The 20,533-nt window shown below is 38.6% G+C and overlaps 1 protein-coding gene across 3 annotated transcripts in view; it reads left to right on the top strand.

The window, feature by feature from the left end:
* The window catches only part of Hmcn1 (hemicentin 1), a 453,131-nt gene that overhangs the window by 333,475 nt on the left and 99,123 nt on the right, over positions 1-20,533 (top strand). For all 3 annotated transcript variants that reach the window (XM_045142289.1, XM_045142294.1, XM_045142284.1), the window contains exons 50-57: positions 1,965-2,138; positions 3,998-4,111; positions 4,751-4,896; positions 8,607-8,757; positions 10,378-10,572; positions 11,940-12,053; positions 16,677-16,864; positions 18,358-18,454. In XM_045142289.1, the coding sequence (XP_044998224.1) occupies positions 1,965-2,138; positions 3,998-4,111; positions 4,751-4,896; positions 8,607-8,757; positions 10,378-10,572; positions 11,940-12,053; positions 16,677-16,864; positions 18,358-18,454 (1,179 nt within the window). The remainder of the gene's footprint in view (positions 1-1,964; positions 2,139-3,997; positions 4,112-4,750; positions 4,897-8,606; positions 8,758-10,377; positions 10,573-11,939; positions 12,054-16,676; positions 16,865-18,357; positions 18,455-20,533) is intronic.

The following is a 20,533-nucleotide window of genomic DNA, read 5'->3' as shown; positions in this document are numbered from 1 at the left end:
TATTAATAGTAAAATAATTCCACTAAAATTTAGTGAATTGCATGTAAATATGCAAAATTTAGAAAGGTTTTGGTAGTTGATACAGTTTGAGGACAAAACATAGATATTCCCATACTTAAGGACCTCCACTATAAAACAAGAACCAAACCCTAAAGAGGTTCCAGTTTAATGGGTAGAAGATATGTATATGCAATAAAATACCATATAATATGTAAGTATTAAGTGCTTCCTGTATTAATTAATAGTCATATAAATAACTTATCATGTACAAGATGGTCAGTCTCCACAGGTGAGACTCTGACATGTTAGCACCAACTTGCATTATAGTTTTGCATAACAGGACGCACACATAGATATGAATGAGTCGGGCGTGTGATCCCTGACCGTCCCCTTAGTGTACAAAGGCAAACAGCCCTGAATTCCCTCTGCCCTCTTGTGGCCATTGCTTCTTTTAGATCTGTAAGTTCCCCATGACTCCTTCCTTCAATTGCTGATTCATTTTGTCTCACTGCCCCACCTTGAAATCCTGTCTTCCCTAAAGACCAAATTCCGAACTCCCCACTCCTGGCTGTAATGAACTTTGATCCTTTAGTTTCCTCAGAACCATGTCCAAGGAAGGTCACTTCCTCTTAACCCTAGCTATGCTGAGTCATGCCATCTCACTGCCACGTCTTCCCACAGCCTCACTGGTTACCCATCTTTGTTCTCTCTCGTGAAGTAAAGACTGAATCAGAAACTTTGCATCAGCTTAACGGAGCTGAGACTATGCAAGCTTGTGTTTTCTGTTTCAGGTCTGCCCAGCCAGAAATGTGCAGCCTTTTCTCATTCTGTCCCCAGAAGATGCACTCCCCCTGCCACTGTCACATCTTGCAGTTAGGCACTTGAGCTGTGTCTGTCCGTCTTCCTTGACAGCTAGCTTATTCCCACTGACTTACTAGCGTCTTCATCTCCTGCTCTTCCCACCACTTCATATATTAGCCATTTCCTGTCCCATTGGAAACATTCTTCTGCTTATACCATTTCTATATCACTCTTACTGAAGAGTCCAAAAAATACTTTTCATCCTGACCTTAATGTTTTGTACATAAATTGTCATATTAGTGCTGGTTGGAAATTGCTAAAGAGGCCGTGGCAGAACAATCAGAAACTGTATGCAGAATTGCTTATTAGAATTTTTAATCTTACATATAAGCACTTAGAATTCATGATATTCAGAAATGAAAAAGTCATTCTCAAGTAAAAAAAAAAAAATGTGTATTTTCTGTTTGTGTTTTCTTTACTACAGCTTAAGTAACTTCCCAACCAATCAAATGGGAAGCTATATGTGAAATTCAGTTCCCATGAGTGCAATAGATCCATCAAATCCTACCAATTAATGTTCTGTGATTGGTGCCCCTCTTTCTACCTTCTTTCAATGCTCTAGCTCAGTCTTCCGTTTCCCCTTATGACAAGTGTGCCTGCCTTTGTTACCCCTGCTTGTGGTATTGATCCACGCAAACCCTCTTCTAGATGTTCCCTGCTCACCCCTCATTTACTTGTGTGCTATTGTTTGCTCCTCATGTGCTCATTCTTTTTCCTGGGTTCATCTCTTTCACCAACTCCTTACCACTAATCTTTCACAACAGCAAAGTCTCTCCCCACCCCCAAGAAACCTTCTGTAAAGCAACTTTACACCCGACACCAGTAAATGGAATGCTGTGGCCCCATTTGCCTGCCGCCAGCAAGCGTCCTCCATATTGACCTTACAGTATTTTACATTATTCCACTTTAATGTCTCATCTCCTTCATTAGCCTGTGGCATTTTTCAAGGCTCTGACTGATTTTTCACATAATAAGAACAATAATTTGTTATTTTGTAACTCCCAAGAATTAGAATTTCACAAATAATCACAATAATGATTTGGAGATATACACATAGAGAAATTTCTAAATGTTTCTTCAATCAAATGTTCAACCTTCCCCAGTGTCTCCTATGATTGCTGGTGTTGATAGCAGTGGCAGCCCTGAAGACGTCATTGTCATCCTTAACAGTCCCACTTCTTTGGTTTGTGAGGCTTATTCATATCCACCAGCTACCATCACCTGGTTTAAGGATGGAGCGCCATTAGAATCCAACAGAAATATTCGTATTCTTCCAGGTAATTAACTTCCAGGTAACTGCCAAGATGCATCTATGTCATCTACTATTATAGAAAAGCTGAATCATTGGTTATTTTATGAAAGTACATATGTTGGTTATTGGTTGTGGTATGTTCTATTGATATTTTACTTACAAATCCTTTTGTATATATCCTATAACATGAAAACACAGAATTACATGTTGAATAATCAAAACAATACCTAAATATTTTAAGTCACAATTAATTGCTAAAATACATTGTAATGTGCCACAAAGGTATAAATTCACTTTTATTGAATTGAGCCTTGAAGGAAGATGAATGTTGAGGCTGAGTTCATTACTCTTTAATGCCTGGAAATACATAAAAAAATAGAAAGAATTAAAAGTATAATTACTGGAACTAGAGAGATGCTCAGTAGTTAAGGTGCTTGCCTGCAAAACCTAAAACCCAGGTTCTATTCCCCAGTACTCACATAAAGCTAGAGGCACAAAGTGGCACATGCATTTAAAGTTTGTTTGCAGTGCCTAGATGCCCTGGTGTGCCCATTCTCTCTGTGTGTTTGTCTCTCTTCTCTCTGTCTTTGTCTGCTTGCAAATAAATAAATAAATATTTTTAAAGTATTATCACTGGCTTTAAGAATTTTAGTCTTCGGGGTGGGGAGCTAGTTCAGTCATTAAACATACTTGCTTCCAAAGCCTGCTGGCCTAGATTTTATTCCCCAGCCACCAACATACAGCCAGACATAAAAGGTAACACCAGTCTGACATTCTTTTGCGGCAGCAGGAGACTCTGGCATGCCCCTACCACACACACACACACACACACACACACACATACACACATGTGCAAATAAATAAAAAATTAATATTTTATTTATTTGTTTGCAAGCAGAAAGACATTTAGAATGGGCATGCCCGGTCCTTTAGCCACTGCAAGCAAACTCCAGATGCATATGCCGATTTGTTGATCTGGCTTTACATGTGTACTAGGGAATCAAACCCAGGTCATTAGGCTTTACAGAAAAGCGCTTTAACCTACTGAGCCATCTCTCCCACCCATAAAATATTTTTAAAGGTAATATAGCCTTATATAGGAAAAACTTATTAGCAGTATTGATCTGTGAACAATTATGGGTTATGGATAGCAATGGCTAAAGTGAGGTAGTAACAAATTTTATAACTGGTGTTGCCCGAAGTGCTCAGAAGTTTTGCTGCTAAGATAGAATGTGGTCCAAATGTTAAAGTTCTAGAATTTACTTGGCTGGCAATGAGTTTGGGAATTGTTTCAGCTCTATCTGGATGACTAGTAAAGAAAAGATATAAAGTGAAAATAGCATGGCTAGATATAGCAGCAGTAGTAATATATAAATAAATAAATAAATAAATAAATAAATAAATAAATAAAAATTTAAAAAAAACTGTGAAATAATGACCTTCTCTAGAGTGATGCCCAGATGCATGAGAGTGGCTAAGAGGATGTAAAAGTCATTGTTACAGAGGCCTGACTACAGGAATTTATTTCATCTCACCCAAAATATTATGTTTTTATTTTTATTTATATACTAGAGAGAGACATACAGAGAATGGGTGTTCCAGGGCCTCTAGCCCCTGCGAACAAACTCCAGGTGCCGCCACGTGCATCTGGCTTATGTGGATTCTGGGGAATCAGACCTGAGTCCTTAGGCTTTGTAGGCAATCACCTTAACCACTAAGCCATCTATCCAGCCCCTCATGGTTTGTTTTGTAGCAAACAACTACCACAAAATTGGCATTTATAGCAAGAAATATGTTAGCAATAAGAACTGAAGTCCCAGTGGTTCTAACATTTCCACTAAAACTGCGATATCACAGATTCTTCGGTGGTTCCTCCCCTTTTAGGAGGCCGTACTCTGCAGATCCTCAACGCACAGGAAGACAACGCTGGACGGTACTCCTGCGTGGCCACGAATGAAGCAGGGGAGATGATGAAGCACTATGAAGTGAAGGTCTACAGTAAGTTCGGAAAGAACAGCGTGTCTCATGTCTTCTCAGATGACTTTAACATTCGCAATCCTCATTTTCACTGTGGGTTCACAGTCATACTCATGATCAAGGACTCTTTCTCCTCTAGCCACCTTATTAAGGGTGGGCATTGGGTTAAGCCTTGTGTCCATGGCTTCAGTTGCTTAAGCCCACTCCTGGCTTCCTGGAGTCATTGTTGGTGGGATTTCATTAACTGTCTCTCTTTGTTTTAAATTCTAACTTAGTTTCTTATCCCTGTTTTACAAAGAAAGCATATTTTTTCTGATTGTCATTTGTTCTTTGACTCAGATCCTAAATAACCACAAAAATACCTCAAATAAGTTATAGTTGGACTATTTGTGGAGTTAGACCAAATGAAACTGTCTGTAAAGGACATTGGCCTCAATGGCAGTTTTATAATGATGAAGGGAATAAAATGTATTTCTCCATTTCATGTATCTGAATACTACTATCTCCCAGAAGGCAACGTGGGTCCTTAATAAAGGGAAATGTAGGAAAGACCCATTATGTCCTTGTTTTCTTGTTAAATGACCTTCATCCTGATTTCCATGGTATGCTGTGTATTTGGATAAAAACACTGGTTAACTGTTTTCCATTCATTTTGTGCAGTCCCACCCATAATCAATAGAGGGGATCTTCTGGGGCCAGGTCTTTCCCCTAAGGAAGTGAAAATCAAAGTAAACAACACCCTGACATTGGAGTGTGAAGCTTACGCGATTCCTTCTGCTTCTCTCAGCTGGTACAAGGATGGACAGGCCAGTCACAACTATTTTTATTTGCTAATTTTTTTTAAAGATTAAGATACCAATTTAAATAAAAAGAAACAGGCACAAGTGACTCAGAGACTTCGCTCATTGTGACCTTAGAAGTAGTAAATCTCATGCTCCTGGACCCTGAAACTGCTTTTAAGTAAGAAGTCAAACTAAACTGTATTCCACAATCTTAGTATTGTTTTATCATGAGAAAGGTCGCAAGATTTTTTATGTACATTAACAGTTGGCTATGAAAATATGGATACCTTCTCTGGAGAAATTTAGAGGAACTGTGTTTCTATTGTTGGTTTCAGAAAATAAGTAAATGTTTGTAGAGAAGAAACACATACCCAGTCATAAGACAGACTGAAATGATGTGTCTTCCATGAATACTGAATTTTTTCAGAACTTTCTTGAAACATCTTTAACTCTTTTGCAAGCGATAATGTTTTTAATGTCCCAAGATATGAGAAGAATATTAAAAGAAAGAGACCCATATGATTGTCTGGGAGTAATTAGAGATATTAAATAAAAGACAAATCCTTCCGGTCATGATTGGTCTTCCAGACCACACACCCAATTCCTACTCAACATGTTTTCCTTTACATGTTTTAAAGACATATGTGCTGGTTTTTTAGGCCAAAATAGAGTTTTAGTTACTGTTGACACTGCTTAATACAGAGGTGAAATAGTGAAGCTGTTGATTATCCTGTTTTATACATAATCAACAAATGTTTGATTAAATTTTAGTTGTAAAAGTTCCAATTATAGTATGATTTAAGGAGCAGGATAGATGTAGCTTCATTATTTTGGATCACAGATGGATTTTACTATACTGACAATGGGGGGAAAATCTTTCTGTATAAAATAATCACGTTTCATCTGGAAGCCATTGAAGAAGGAAAATACAGAACTCCCACCATGTTCTGTTTATAGTTTCTTTTCTGAGAACAAGCATGCATCAGGACAAAATGTCAATTCTATAAAAGTTTACTTGGAAGCCAATAATTTCTCTGTTCTTTGAAATAATATTATTAATTTGGTTTTAATTTTCTGCAAAGCCTTTTCTTTACTTGTAGTTACTGCTTATGCATACACATGCAGATATATACATAAAAGCTGGGTGAAGACTTAGAGTTTTGGACACTTTTTGGAGTTTGAGTCATTAAATTACAGTTTCAAATTCAGACTCTTAAATTGGTCAAATTATGGTAACTTAGGGGTTGGAATTGGTCTCCTAGAATATGAAGAAGTGATATTGCTGTTTAAAAAGAAACTCCACTTTTAATGCATTTTCTGTATCATCTGTTATTTCATCGTAAAGCACAGTACTCGAATAAAGTAGTATTCTTGAAGAAAAAAAACACAAAAATATTGGCTTTAATAGACTCTTTGAGCTTAATTTATTCGTGCCCTTAAATTTTATTTTAACAAAGAACTTCTAAATTGTGATATGTCTGTTTGTTGTGTGTTTATAACAATTCATTGCTTCTCAAAGCCCATGTAAGTTTAGGGAAAAAGCTAAAGAAAAAAGTCATTAAAACATAGGATGTGTCAGGTGGGGTAGAGATGGAAGAAACTCAAAGAAAGATACTAAGTGTAGGAGTGTGATTTCTTAGCTAAATAGATAAATCCCCTGTGATAAGGTGATATTTGAGCAGAACCCCCCCCCCAATAAAAATAAAGGAAGCAGAAATGAGTTATTAGGGAGGAAAATATTGCGAAGTAGAATACAAGCAAAGACCAGGGCCTGTGGGTTAGGGTTGGAGTACAGTACAGGGGCCAAGGCCCAAGGCCTTTGGGATGGAATGCAGTGCCCAATGGGACACAGAAATATGAGCCACGTAATGGAAGGCCAGATCACAGTGTCTTTTAGATAGACCACTATTCCCTTATTCTGATGAAAAGCAACCAGAAAACTTTGAATACATAGTGAAATGATAAAAACAACATAGCAAATGATAGACATTATTGTTAGAAAATGAAGCACACTGAACTCTAGCATTAGTCCAAAGAGATAAGGAGGTTGTTCAGACCAAACTGGAAGCTGGATATAGGATGTAATGGAAAGAGAAGATTCCACAAGATTCTGTAGAGCATCATTACAAGAGTTACATTAGAAAGCAAAGAGATACAAAGATTAAGCTCTGGTATTCATACATATAAGAAAGTTGAGGAACAGGAAGTTTAGTATTTCAAAAGATAAGAGGAGAGAGTATTTAAAAGTGAAGGCAGGCCGGAAAGACGGCTTAGTGGATAAGGTGCTCCTCCACCAAGCCTAAGGACTCAGGTTTGATTCCCCACTACCCACAAAAGCCAGATGCACAAGGTGGCGCATGCAACGGGAGTTTCTTTGCAGTGGCTAGAGGCCCTGGCACATCCATTCTCTGCCTCTCTCGTTCTCTCTCTCTCTTTCATAAATAAAACATTTTATTTGTTTGTTTGCTTTTGTTTATCTAGGTAGTGTCACACTCTAGCTCAGGCTGACCTGAAATTCACAGGACTGGGTCTGACTCTGCTACCTATTAGCTGAGAAAGGGTAAAGGGACAGAAGCTTCATTTAAAGGAAATGAGATCTAGGAGCTGAAAAATGCAGCTTTGAATGACTGTGGGCAATGAAATTACTAATTATAACAAAGCATCATTAGAAGGCAGGACATTGAGTAAGGAACTAAAATCTAAAATACTGATGGGAAAGATAGTAATTATTTTACTGAGACATAACTGTCACTATTATTAAGTGAAGATGTTTCTGGATGGATCGCAGTAATTTTAAATTAAATCAGATTGTGCTGATATCCTCATTTTTAAACAAATTACTTTATTTTCCATAAAATACATACTTTCTAAATAGTAGATAATATTAACTGAAAATACTTTGCCCAGGATGGATAAATTGTAGCTAAGAACATATTTTTTGTTATTAAAAAAATCTGAGCCGGGCATGGTCGCGCACACCTTTAATCCCAGCACTTGGGAGGCAGAGGTGGGAGGATCACCGTGGGTTCGAGGCCACCTGAGACTGCATAATGAATTCCAGGTCAGCCTGAGCCAGAGTGAAACCCTACCTCGAAAAAACAAACAAACAAAAACAAAGTATAAATGTGCAGGGCATGGTGGCTCATGCCTTTAATCCCAGCACTCTGGAGGGAGAGGTAGGAGAATCACTGTGAGTTCAAGGCCACCCGGAGACTACATAGTGAATTCCAGGTCAGCCTGAGACCTTACGTAAAAAAAAAAAAAAATGTATAAATGGGCTGGAGAGGTGGCTTGGTTGTTAGGGCACTTGCCTGCAAAGGTTAATGACCCAAGTTTGATTCCCAAGTACCCACATAAAACCAGATGCACAAAATGGTGCATGCATCTGGAGTTTGTTTGCAGCAGCTGGAGGCCCTCACATGTTCATTCTGTCTCTCTTCTTTTTCTCTCTCTCCTTCTCTCTCTTCTTGCAAATGCATCAATTAAAATATTTTTACAACATATAAATGCATTAACTCATAAGTACCTGTCAGAAATGTGAACTATAACAGATAATTTTTAATAAAAAGTGTGTTTTGTATAGCAATTTAATCAAAGTAAATTAATTATTGTCTTGAATGTTTTGCATAAAATTTTATTTTCATTTCTTAAATGAATCATAAAAATGAGCAGCTGCATGGTATCTTAGATTTATTGGAGTCCTTAAAACTGACATTATTGTAATTGAACCACAGCCCCTTCAGTCAGATGATCATGTTCATATTGCTGCAAATGGACACACGCTTCAAATAAAGGAAGCTCAGATATCAGACACTGGACGATACACTTGTGTTGCATCGAATCTTGCCGGTGAAGATGAGCTGGATTTTGATGTGAATATCCAAGGTAATTCTACTATGCTTATTGTATAGCATATAGTTTAAATGCTTTGTTTAAAAAATAAGAAAGAAATTTGATGGTTTATTTTTTGTTGTTCTTCATTTTTATTTATTAATTTGAGAACAACAGACAGCGAGAGAAAGAGGCAGATAGAGAGAGAGAATGGGCGCACCAGGGCCTCCAGCCACTGAAAACGAACTCCAGACGCGTGCGCCCCCTTGTGCATCTGGCTAACGTGGGTCCTGGGGAATCGAGCCTCAAACCGGGGTCCTTAGGCTTCACAGGCAAGCGTTTAACTGCTAAGCCATGGGCTGAAGAGATGTCTGTCGCTCTCAAATAAATAAATAAATAATGTTTAAAAATAAGAATTCATTATAGAATATTTGAATTCTAGAAATGAAGAAGAGAGTAATCTAATCACTCTTATTTTAAGATGTTTTCCTCTTATATCTTAAGGGTACACATCATTTAGAAAATTGGATTACTTTAGATTTCCCTGCTACACTAGTGGCCCCTAACTTTTTATCATGAAGCCTTATTTTAAGTATACTTTATGTGGAAAGCTAGGAAATGGTAAACATTGAGTGCAGAGTAGTCAGACTTTGACTGGGACAGTGATGACATCTACAAACTTGGAGTCTTGGGCAAGTTACCAAACTACTATAAGCCTGTGTCTTCACACTTGTGAGGCTCTTACTTGTGAAGGAGTTACTGAGAAGACTACATAACATAGTATTTATGCACCTCATTCACCAAGTGATTCAGAAATTACACTTGCTCTCAATGCTATGGATATTATTATTCTGGTGGTAACTTCTAGTCAGCATGACTTCTTTTCCTGTGCCAGGGATTGAACCCAGAGCCTCATGCATGTTATGTTAGCTCTTTACTCGCAGCCCTCAACCTCAGTTTTTGGAACTATACTTATTTTATCAGTTGAGCACTCAAATGACTGTTTAACCGGACTTCTTTCGTTAACATCTGGGTTATTTCACGTTTTCGTTAATGATAAGTGACACCACACTGAACATCTGTATGTGTTTGATTTTAAAGAACATCTGTACTGTTTCATACGTATCTAAAAGTGGAAATTGCAGGTCTAATTTATGTATTTTTTAATGCTTTTGATGCATAGACAAATTGCCCTCAAGAAAGTTTATTCGTGAGCCCAGAAAAGTATGGTGCTGTAATATTTTTACTAGTAATTTAATTTAATTTAGTTCTGATTGTTACATTATTTAACCTTCTTAATAGAATAAATCATTGTTACTGGCATCAATTGAGTCATTATTGTTGCCTTACTCAAAAGTTGCTTTTCATGCTATAATTATATTCCTTAGTCATGCTAAGGACAGAAGTCTCCTGTATTATCCAAAGGCCAGAGGGACAGCAAAGATAAGCAGAGCCGTCTGAGTGCCCTATTTCTTGTTTCACATGAGAACCAACTCTTCATGGTGTCTTTTGCTTTCATTGACTCAGGGCTGATGTTGGGAAGTGGATAAGTACTTGAAAATATCTTTTCATTGTCTAGTTTATTACATTCACAAATCACTTATCAAAATACAGTCAAGAACTTTGCTTAATGGATTGACATGCTTGACCCAATTTCATACTCTCCCTCTGTAGTTCCTCCAAGTTTTCAGAAACTCTGGGAAATGGGAAACATGCTAGATACCGGCAGGAGTGGTGAAGCCAAAGATGTGATCATCAACAATCCCCTTTCTCTCTACTGTGAGACAAACGCTGCTCCGCCCCCAACACTGACGTGGTACAAAGATGGCCATCCTCTGACGTCCAGCGAGAGAGTGTTGGTTTTACCAGGTAAACAGTATCACCAGTGAGGTGACAGCATGTGTTTGTGCTATAGCTTCAGTCTACAAGGACAGTTTGAGAATTTGATAGTACAACACCCTGGTGTGTCTTTTCAAATCTACACAGCATCAGTCTATCTAGTCATATGTAAGTAACATAAATTCTGTGGTCTGGAACGGTGGCTCAGTGGTTAAAAGACCCTGATGACTGGAGTTCAGATCACCAGGAACTATTTTAAACATAGTTTAAAGCACAGTTTGCAGTGACAAAACAACAGGAGAGGTCCTGTCTCAAACAAGATGGAGGAAGCAACACCTCGGGATTGTCCTCTGAGCGTTTCACTTGTGCTGTGGTGTTTGCACACCACATTTATACAAACCCCATGCGCATAAACACACACGTAAATCAAAACACTGTAATGTGTGTCTTCAAATAGTTGTTACTCAGTGTATTAAATACACAAGCAATACTAATTATTATTAGTTAATTTTAGCTATTACATAGTTTATTAATGAACAAGGTGCTCAAATTGCTTTGGAATAATATTTTAAGGCTTCAACATCATTTTTGTGGTTTTAACATGTTTTTATGATTGGTTTATTTGTTTGTATGTATATGTCAAGAGGGGATACACCAGGATCTTCACAAACTTCAGACACATGCACCATTTGTTGCATCTGGCCTTATATGGGTGCTGGGACTTGAACCCTGGCCTGCAGGTTTTGCAAGCAAGTGTTTTTAATTAGTGAGCGATCTCCCCAGCCCACTTCAATATAATTTTTAACAAGCATTCAACTATTAGTGCTTGTTAAAACTCAAATTGTACACTTAAAGTTACTTCACTGATAAATATATGGAAAGTTGACCTGAATTAAATAAAAGGATTTCTTAAAAACTAAACAAGGATGAAAGAAGATCATGCATGATAGCTATATTACAACATATGACCCTAAAATGGGTCTGAGTCTAGAGAAAAATAGCTATAAAATCCTCTTGCAACAACATAGAAGATATGAATTGAATACTAGTAGTTTTTGGTTTGTTTTGAGATTGGGTCTCACTGTAGCACAAGCTGACCTGGAGCTCACTCTATAGTCCCAGACTGGCCTCAAACTCCTGGAAATCCCCCTATCTCTGCATCCTGAGTGCTGGGAAGAAAGACGTGTGCCACCACGTCCATCTCTGAATCGCTATTTAATAATGCTATGTTGGTTAGGAAAGTGAAAAGTCCCAAAGTAAAATTGAATGATTGGAATGAAGGAGAAACCTTGAAAACATACACAGAAGTCATTAGACCTGAAAAAATTTTATCTTTGTTCATGTTCAGTGTTCATTCTAACATTGAGAGAAGTAAACATGCTGAGTAATGTTTTCAGGAGGGCGAGTGCTGCAGATTCCCCGGGCTAAAGTGGACGACGCTGGGAGGTACACGTGTGTGGCTGTGAACGAGGCCGGAGAAGATTCCCTTCAGTATGATGTCCGGGTGCTCTGTAAGTTTATTTGTTTTCTTTTGTTTACCATGTATCCTTTCACTCAGGAATATTTTTTTAGGAGCTAATGTTTGCAAGATGTTACCCTATGCACTTTAGAAACTATAAAGATAATCAGAAACTGACAGTTCTTCCAAGGAATTAATTGTCTTTTATACAAATTGAGAGCACATTAGTCAGAACGTTTAAGATCTCAAATAATAAACATGGCTTAGATGAGTGGGAGGGAGGGAAAAAGATGAAGAAGGAGGAAGGATATGAATTCATTAATTTAAGAATTTGAAAAATCTCAGAGTAAAATCAGCTATAATCACTTCTTGCCTCTAAAGCTCAAAGAAAATACACCAGACTTTACCTCTATTTCTCTTGACCTTATTTTCTTAATTACTGTTACTCTCCCTTGGAGGATTCTCCTGGACACCAAGATGGACCCTAACACTTGTAGACTTACTTCTTTCCAGTTTCACATGCTGATGAAGGTGTGTCTATCTTAGTATTTATAAATGAAGTCCTGGGGTTCACTTTTCATGGTCACATGTGAATCACATATCCATCTCTGATCATCCCAGAAACTGAGCATCTGTGGCATCCTAACAGATGAGAACTGGTTTGGGTGATCACTCTCGGGCCAGAGACTTCTCCATCTGATGCGTGGACAGCACGTGGGAGAAATGTTCTTTCCTTAAGGAGGAGACAAGTGTTATTAGGAACAAGAACAGAAGCATGCTTACGTTGGCACAGTCTCAGCAAAAGAAGTGGTAGTGGGCATATTTAGGAAGCACGTAGAATGAAAGATTTTACAGAGCAAGTGGGTAAGTGGAAAAGAACATTAGGTATTCATTGCAGAGTGTAAGGTGACATGGAGATACTCATTTCAGGTGATCAAAGCAATGGCAACATCATTAATGGAAATAAAATACTTAGAGAAAGAACACAGTTTTGGAAGGAAAGAACTCAATCATGTTTCAGACATGTTCCATTTAACACACTTCCAGAATGTTTACATCCATCAAGTGGGCAGTTATAATTAAGGAACTGTTTGATAAACCATTGAAGACTATAGACCTGACAACTATCCTCTAACAAATGGTATTCAAAGTTGAGATTTCCAATAAAAGGAATTACATACTTTCTGGGCAAAGAAGACACTGGGGAAACATTTACAGTTAAGAAAAAGGAAAAGAAGAAAGTTTGTAGAGGACAATATGAGGAATATGTAGAATCCAGTAAGCTGCCATAGCCCAAATTTCAAGGCATGGAAAAAGTTATCAGAAACATGTATTCAGCCAGATGTGGCTTGGTGGCGTGCGCCTTTAATCCCAGCACTTGGGAGGCAGAGATAGGAGGATCACCATGCGTTCAAGGCCACTCTGAGACTACATAGTGAATCCCAGGTCAGTTTGGACTAGAGTGAGACCCTACGTCAAAAAAAAAAAAAAAAACAATAAAAAGTATCATTATTGAATGCTAAAAAAAGTTGAAGAAAATAAAATTTTCTCTGGCTTTGAAACTAAAATGGCATTGATGAAATTCAACAGCATACCTTAGATAATATGTTATACTTCAAAGCAAGGGAATAAAATGGATTAAAATTTGAGCAAGTAATCAGTAATAAGATACTTAGCCATTTTCAGAGGCCCTAAGAGGTACATCGGGATAAATTTCAGTGATATGTGATTGCCAATAGATCAAGGAAAGAAATTCAGTAGAGAGGGACATATTAAAATTTCAAGTATGTGTGTGGAAGATGGTGGGAAATGTAGGAATTGATAATGGAAGGGACTAAAACATGCAAAAAAGTACAAGCAAAGACTGAGAAAGGCTGATTAGCCTTTCATGGAGGAGAGATATTTTATGGCAAGAAGGGAAACCGCAACATATATGTCCTATACATTGAAGTCTCCCCATTAAGTATGATTGTTTTTTTTAAAAAAAAAGAAACAAACAAACAGTGGCAGGAGTTGGAATGAGGGCCTATGAGAAACAGAGAATGTCAGAATTTCCACTCTAGAGAGTGTGGCGGCATGTAGTTGGAACCATATGGCTCAGACATTGCTGCAATTACCCTCAGTAACTTAACAGAAGAAGTTAAAAACATTGTGGATGGAGAGAAGGCTTAGCAGTTAAGGCACTTGCTGTGAAGCCTAAGGACCCAAGTTCAGCTCCCCAGAACCCACGTAAGCCAGATGTACACAGTGGCACATGTGCACAGGTTGTGTGGGCACACAAGTTAGTGCAGGCGTCTGGAGTTCATTTGCAGTGGCTGAGGCCCTGGCACACCAATTCTCTCTCTTTCTCTCTTTCTCTCTCTCTCTCTCTCTCCTCCCCCATCTCTCAAGTAAAAAAAAAAAAATGCATTGTAGGCTGGAGATTTTGCTAAGTGGTTAATGCTTGATAGCTTGGGTTCAATTCCCTTGTACCCAGGTAAATCCAGGTGCATTAAGTGGTGCATGCATCTGGAGTTTGTTTGCTGTGGAAGGAAGCCCAGGTATGTCCATACTTTCTTCCTCTCTCTCTCTCCTTTTCTTTCTGTCTATAAAATAAATAAGCATAATATTTTTAAAAACAAATACATTGCCTTCCTGAAACCAGAAGGTGAGTTGTCACAGGAACACCCTGAAAGTACTAAGGAGTGCCAGAGTATAACGTGCTGGTAACGTAGCATGTCGCTGATGTAACCACGAATGAGGTGTGGGCAAGAGGAAGGAACTTCACGGGAGGGGCTATAAGGTGGGGGCACAGAAGGGCTGGAGTTTCCAGGTCAAAGAGCAGTCCACAGACGCCCCAAAGGGATGGAGGATAGAAAACACTAAAAGTCACAGTTTGTTTATTTGGCGAATATCTATTGACTGTTCACTATGTGATGGGCACTGTGCCAGCCACTGAGGTCCAGCAGTAGACACAGTAGCCATCAGTGATCGTGGAACTGTTGGAGTCGGTGGGCGTCTGCAAATTAACACTGGAATTCCTTCCTGTGCTCCATATCATTGCTCGTTTTCTTTAGAAGATTTCAGATTACTTGTCAGAGACCAAATACTACAAGACTGCATCTACATTAAACATGTGCTTTTTTCTAATTATTAGAGGCAGGTATACTTTAATAATAAAACAGGTAATAAGCAAGCTTTTGAAACAAGTCAATGATTATTCACCTTAAATATAAATATCTCTATTTACAAAAGTAGCCAACATATGCATTCTTAATTTACTTAATATTTCCATATTTTTTAACATTTCCATATTTTGAAGCTACACTTATTTAATTTTTTATTATTGAGATTTTCAGTTTTCTTGTTCTACAGTTAATATATGATTTTTATAGCTAAAATATACATTATTGTTTTTTGATATTTATTTATTTGAGAGGAGAAAAAGAGTCAGTGGGGATGGGGAGAGAATAGACACACCAGGGCCTCTAGCCACTGCAAATGAACTCCACTTGCATACACCACCTTCTGCATCTGGCTTATGTGGGTCCTGAGGAATTAAACCTGAGTCCTTTGGTTTTGCACGCAAGTGCTTTAACCACTAAGCTATCTCTCCAGCTCTATATTATTATTTTAAATGAGAATGAATACCTGTGAGAAAACCTAAAGTGGGACTCATCAAACTTTAACATACTTAAGGATCAACTGGAAAGCTTGCTACAATGTTAATTTCTGGCCCCTCTTCAGCATGCCAGTCAAGCAGACCTGTTTGGGACACATGAATTTGAATTTCTAACCAAGCTCCCATGATACTGGTGTTGGTACCATTGATACTGAACCTGGAAAACACACCTGGAATAGCCCAGATGATTCCCTTACAAATAAGACCAATTCTGAATTTTTCAAATACATTTTAAAATATTTTAATTATTTGAGAGAGAAGCAAAGAGGCAGATCAAGAAAGAGATAGAAATAATGAACATGTCAGGGCCTCCAGCCACTGCAAACAAACTCCAGATGCACATTCCATTTTGTGTAACTGGCTTATATGGCTATTGGGGAATCAAATGTATGTCCTTAGGCTTCCCAGGCAAATGCCTTAACCGCTAAGCTATCTCTCCAGTATTCAAATGCTTTTTTAAAAGCTGTAATCTGTCTGACTTGTCTTGATGATAAAAGTTTTCAGTATTGCCAGGCATGGTAGCACATGCCTTTAATCCCAGCATTCAGGAGACTGAAGTAGAAGGATAGCTGTGAGTTCAAAGACAGCATGAGATTGCATAGTGAATTCTAAGTCAGCCTGAGGAGAGCAAGACCCTACCTCGGAAAGAAAAGTATCTCAGTATTGACTAGTGCAGATGTTTCTTGTATATGTTCTCAAAACCCCTGAAGACATTATGGCAGGGACAGAGGCTGAAACAGGACAGGATATATTGGGGAAGAACCAGAATTGAGCTATAAGGGACTGATACAATTTAGGGGTAGGTAAGAGAGGGAAGAGGATAAACCCAAATTCGAGTACCTTTGTCACCATCCTCATTTACTGATGAAGAATGCTACTAGAAGATTACAGTTTGCCCATCACGTTTTGCTTCTCTGTTGTCCAAAACTTTCTTGAAAGCTGTCAGAAAACCAGCATCATTTTGGGAAGAAGCCCTTGTTACCTGTCATTATCTCTCTCGCAACCATTTCTTAGTGCCACCTGTCATCAAGGGAGCAAGCAGTGATCTCCCAGAGGAAGTCACAGTGCTGGTAAACAAGAGTACACAGATGGAGTGTCTGTCCAGCGGCAGCCCAGCGCCAAAGAATTCCTGGCACAAAGACGGCCAGTTGCTGCTAGAAGATGACCACCATAAGTTCCTATCGAACGGAAGAACTCTGCATGTAAGAAGGAAATATCTCGCTTTTAGAGAGTGGTTGGGCACTTAAATTCTTTTAGACTTTCGAAAATATTCTTTTATAAGCATACTTAAATTTTAGAACAACTAACCACCAAGAGCTTATAAAATGATTTTTTAGTCTGCTACTAGAAATGACCGCTGCAGTGCTTTTGTAGGAACTCTTCCATACCCTTCTAGGTGTATAAAAGCCATATTATTTTAAAAAAGTATTGCAGTTTTTCCCACTGCATATTTCTGTTGGTAAAAGTCTAAGTGGAATAAGGCTTCCCGTAGCTTAAAATGGTAGTAACAAGTCATAATAGGAAACTACATGAATGTTCTGGGCTGCTTAGGAATGGTCATATCAATTTTTCTTTCCAAGTGTCCCAAAAGAAAGTTGGGCACATCTAGAAATAACAGCAGTTCCTTCGTTAGGTTACAATGGGATGAAATTATTAGGTAAACATAGACTAGTGTCTCACAGAGGTAAGCATGACAATCAGTTTTCCCAGCACTGAGCCTAAGTCACAGAGCTCTTTATGCAAAGAATCAGAGTCACTATGCATAAATAACCTTGAATTCTCAACATATCATCTAAACATTAAAATATCTACTTAATGACCAGGCACCATATGTTAGAGGAAGAGGAAAGGATTCAGTGAAGGGCATAAAAGAGGGTAGTGGGGGAGTCTATTTAATCAAAATACAACATATACATGAAATTTTCAAAGAACAAGTAAAAACTGCTTAAATATTTTTATGTACAAGGCTGAAAGATATGTAGATAGATGGATAGAAATGTGTATATAATAAACATTCCTCAATATCAGTTCAGTAGTGTCACATAAAACCTTGAAACCATAAGTTATTTATCTCATAAATGTCCTGGTTGGCTATGTGATGTTTCTGATCTCTGCTGGGCTTATTCACATGTCTACATAGAGCTATGGTTTGAGTAAATGGCTGGATGATTTGCTCTGGGATTTTATACATATCTGAGGCCTCAGGTGTCATGACAGTTTATTCCACACCCTATTGCCAGCCAGCCATGGGTTCTCCGATGGTGGTGGCAGACTTGCAAAACAGTGAGCAGAAATGCAGAGGCCTAACTTTTGACATGATATACCATCACGACTATTGGCCAAACCCAGGCACTAGACCAGTACAAATGAAAGTGTTCTTTACTGCCTGTTTGGAGATGCTTCAGCCACATTATCAGAGTATAGACTGAGAACTGGGAAAAACATTTGGGATGTTTTATATTCAGAATACCAAAAAAATATGTAAAATTATATTTTCTGACTGTAAATTTTAAAGTAAATATTTAATTCATTGACCTGTTTGGAGCCAGCATTGGCACTGGTATGTGTAACAACTTCATTTTCCTATGTCTGTCTGGTATTAACTACAAATGCACAATGTTTACTCTAAAAAAATAAACATTATAAGTCCTTTTATTAAACATTTCAGTTCTTATTTCTTCACTTCTTCCCTTAGGTTCTAAATGCTCAAATAGCAGATATTGGGAGGTATGTGTGTGTTGCTGAGAACACAGCAGGAAGTGCCAAAAAGTACTTTAACCTCAATGTTCATGGTAAGAGCTCAGTTCCCAAAACATCTGTTAGGCTACACTTGCAAAAGCAAGGAAGCCATGCTTTAGATTACACAGAGCTATTGTCCGTCGTGAACTTGATCAGCATGTGAAGCCTGCATTCTTCCACTCTCCTCTCTTCCCTCACACCAATGCTAGTTGGATTTATAAAGTACAGGTCTTCTAAACAGCCTGTTTTTACATTATCATCATCCTTCAAAAGAAAGCCATTACTCCAGCCTTTTTAAAAATAAAACCAAAGTGTGATATTCCCGAAGGCAAGTTTATGTGACAGTTGTACCACATCTACATCTTCTATTCATTAAAGGTTATCTTCTAGGCATGATTAAAACCTGTTCTTGTCCTCAAGTGCAGAATTTATATTGAAGACATTCTTCTAGTATCCAGTATACTCGCTGATGGAGGAAAAGACATTTTGTGTAATTAACTAATTCCTTAAAAAACACGAGTACCCCATATCATTATCAAACTTAATCTCTCCTACATAATAGAAAGACTATAAATATTATTTTATGATTAAAAGAGAGGGGGAAGCTGGATATCTACCGCCAAAGAGTCATTTTGTTTTTGTGAAATATAGCTACTCCAAGAATACTATATTAAAACTTAAGGAAATCAGGCTGCCCCCTTCGCTTGCTCCTCTCCTTCAAAGCAAACTTCCCTCACAGCTCTGTATGTTAAATGGCTTTACTTCCCACTCCCCTTCCTTCCCCTCCCTTGCATTCCTCATATTGTACGTCCCACCTTCACCAGTCCACCGACCCTCACTCTGAGCTCATGAGGGAATGTCCGTGTTAATAAGCCCAACAGGCACCTTCCACACTATGTCTTTCTCACTTCTGAGCATTTGACAATCTTGGCTGCTAGGTTTTCCAGTCTCCTCCTTTGTGTCTGCCCTTTGTTCATATCCTGCCTTTCATCCCCAGCTGTCTTTGCAGGTTTCTCCTGCTCCAGCTATGATTCTTCAGGCTCTAGACTCTCCTCTCTTCCAGCTGTTTTTTCTGCATGAGCTTATATGCCCCTAGCTTTCACTTACATTATGCAAATGTTTTCTTGATTTTTGTCTCTAGTCAAGACTCTTTCAAGAACCCCAGAGCTTTCTACCCATATAGCCACTTCCTATTGATACAAATGTCTAATAATGACCTTGAAATAATGTGCATAGCTGGGCATGGTGGAGCATGCCTTTAATCCCAGCACTCGGAAGGCAGGAGTAGGAGGATCAGTGTGAGTTCGACGCCACCCTGAGACTGTATAGTGAGTTTCAGGTCAGCCTGGACCAGAGTGAGACCCTACCTCGAAAAACTAAACAAAAAATAAATAAACAAAATGTGTACAAAAACTAAACTCTTCATCTTTCTTCCAAACCGTGCTCCTCTTCCAGATCTCTCTCAGTAAAGGGAATCGTCTGCCCGCTGTTCATGTCCGCACAGTGAATGTCATCCTTCCCCCTCCCCTGGTTAAACCTCACAGCTGAGAGTCATGATGACTACACCCGCAGAACATCCTGAGACCCGCTTCTCTTGATTCCGACGCCACCCAGTACTCAGCCGCCACAGTCTGCTGCGCATGCCACAGCACTGGCCTCCTAACCCTCTCCCCAGTCAGCTGTCACCTCTGTACTCACAGTGGTGTCTTTCAGATTAAATTTCGGTTAAACCGCTTTTTTTTTTCTTTTTTGGTTTCCCATTCATTAGGCTGTATTTCTCTATTCTTAATGTGGACTCTTATAGGAATCTTACCTTTGTTTAGCCTTCTAACCCTATGTCTTCTCACCACTACCTTGCTCTGCAAGTTCTGGCCATACTAGCCTTCCAAGTATAATGTTCTTTGCCCCAGTTGGGCTGTTGTAAGTCCTTTGCCTTCTTTATGGAAGACATGCTTATTTTCTGTAATAATTCAAAAATCTTCTTAAATGCCATTTTCTCTTCTTTATTCCCAAACTGGGTTTCATCCCCGTCATTACCTATCTTTCTAACTGACACTCATCACAAGCAGTATAAAGCCACGAGTAAAAACGTAGGAGCACTGAGAGCTGGGGTGCTTGGCATCCAGGCCTGC

The sequence above is a fragment of the Jaculus jaculus genome, chromosome 1 (assembly GCF_020740685.1).
Source record: "Jaculus jaculus isolate mJacJac1 chromosome 1, mJacJac1.mat.Y.cur, whole genome shotgun sequence".
NCBI lineage: Eukaryota > Metazoa > Chordata > Mammalia > Rodentia > Dipodidae > Jaculus > Jaculus jaculus.
This window is presented reverse-complemented; position numbering and strand designations above follow the sequence as displayed.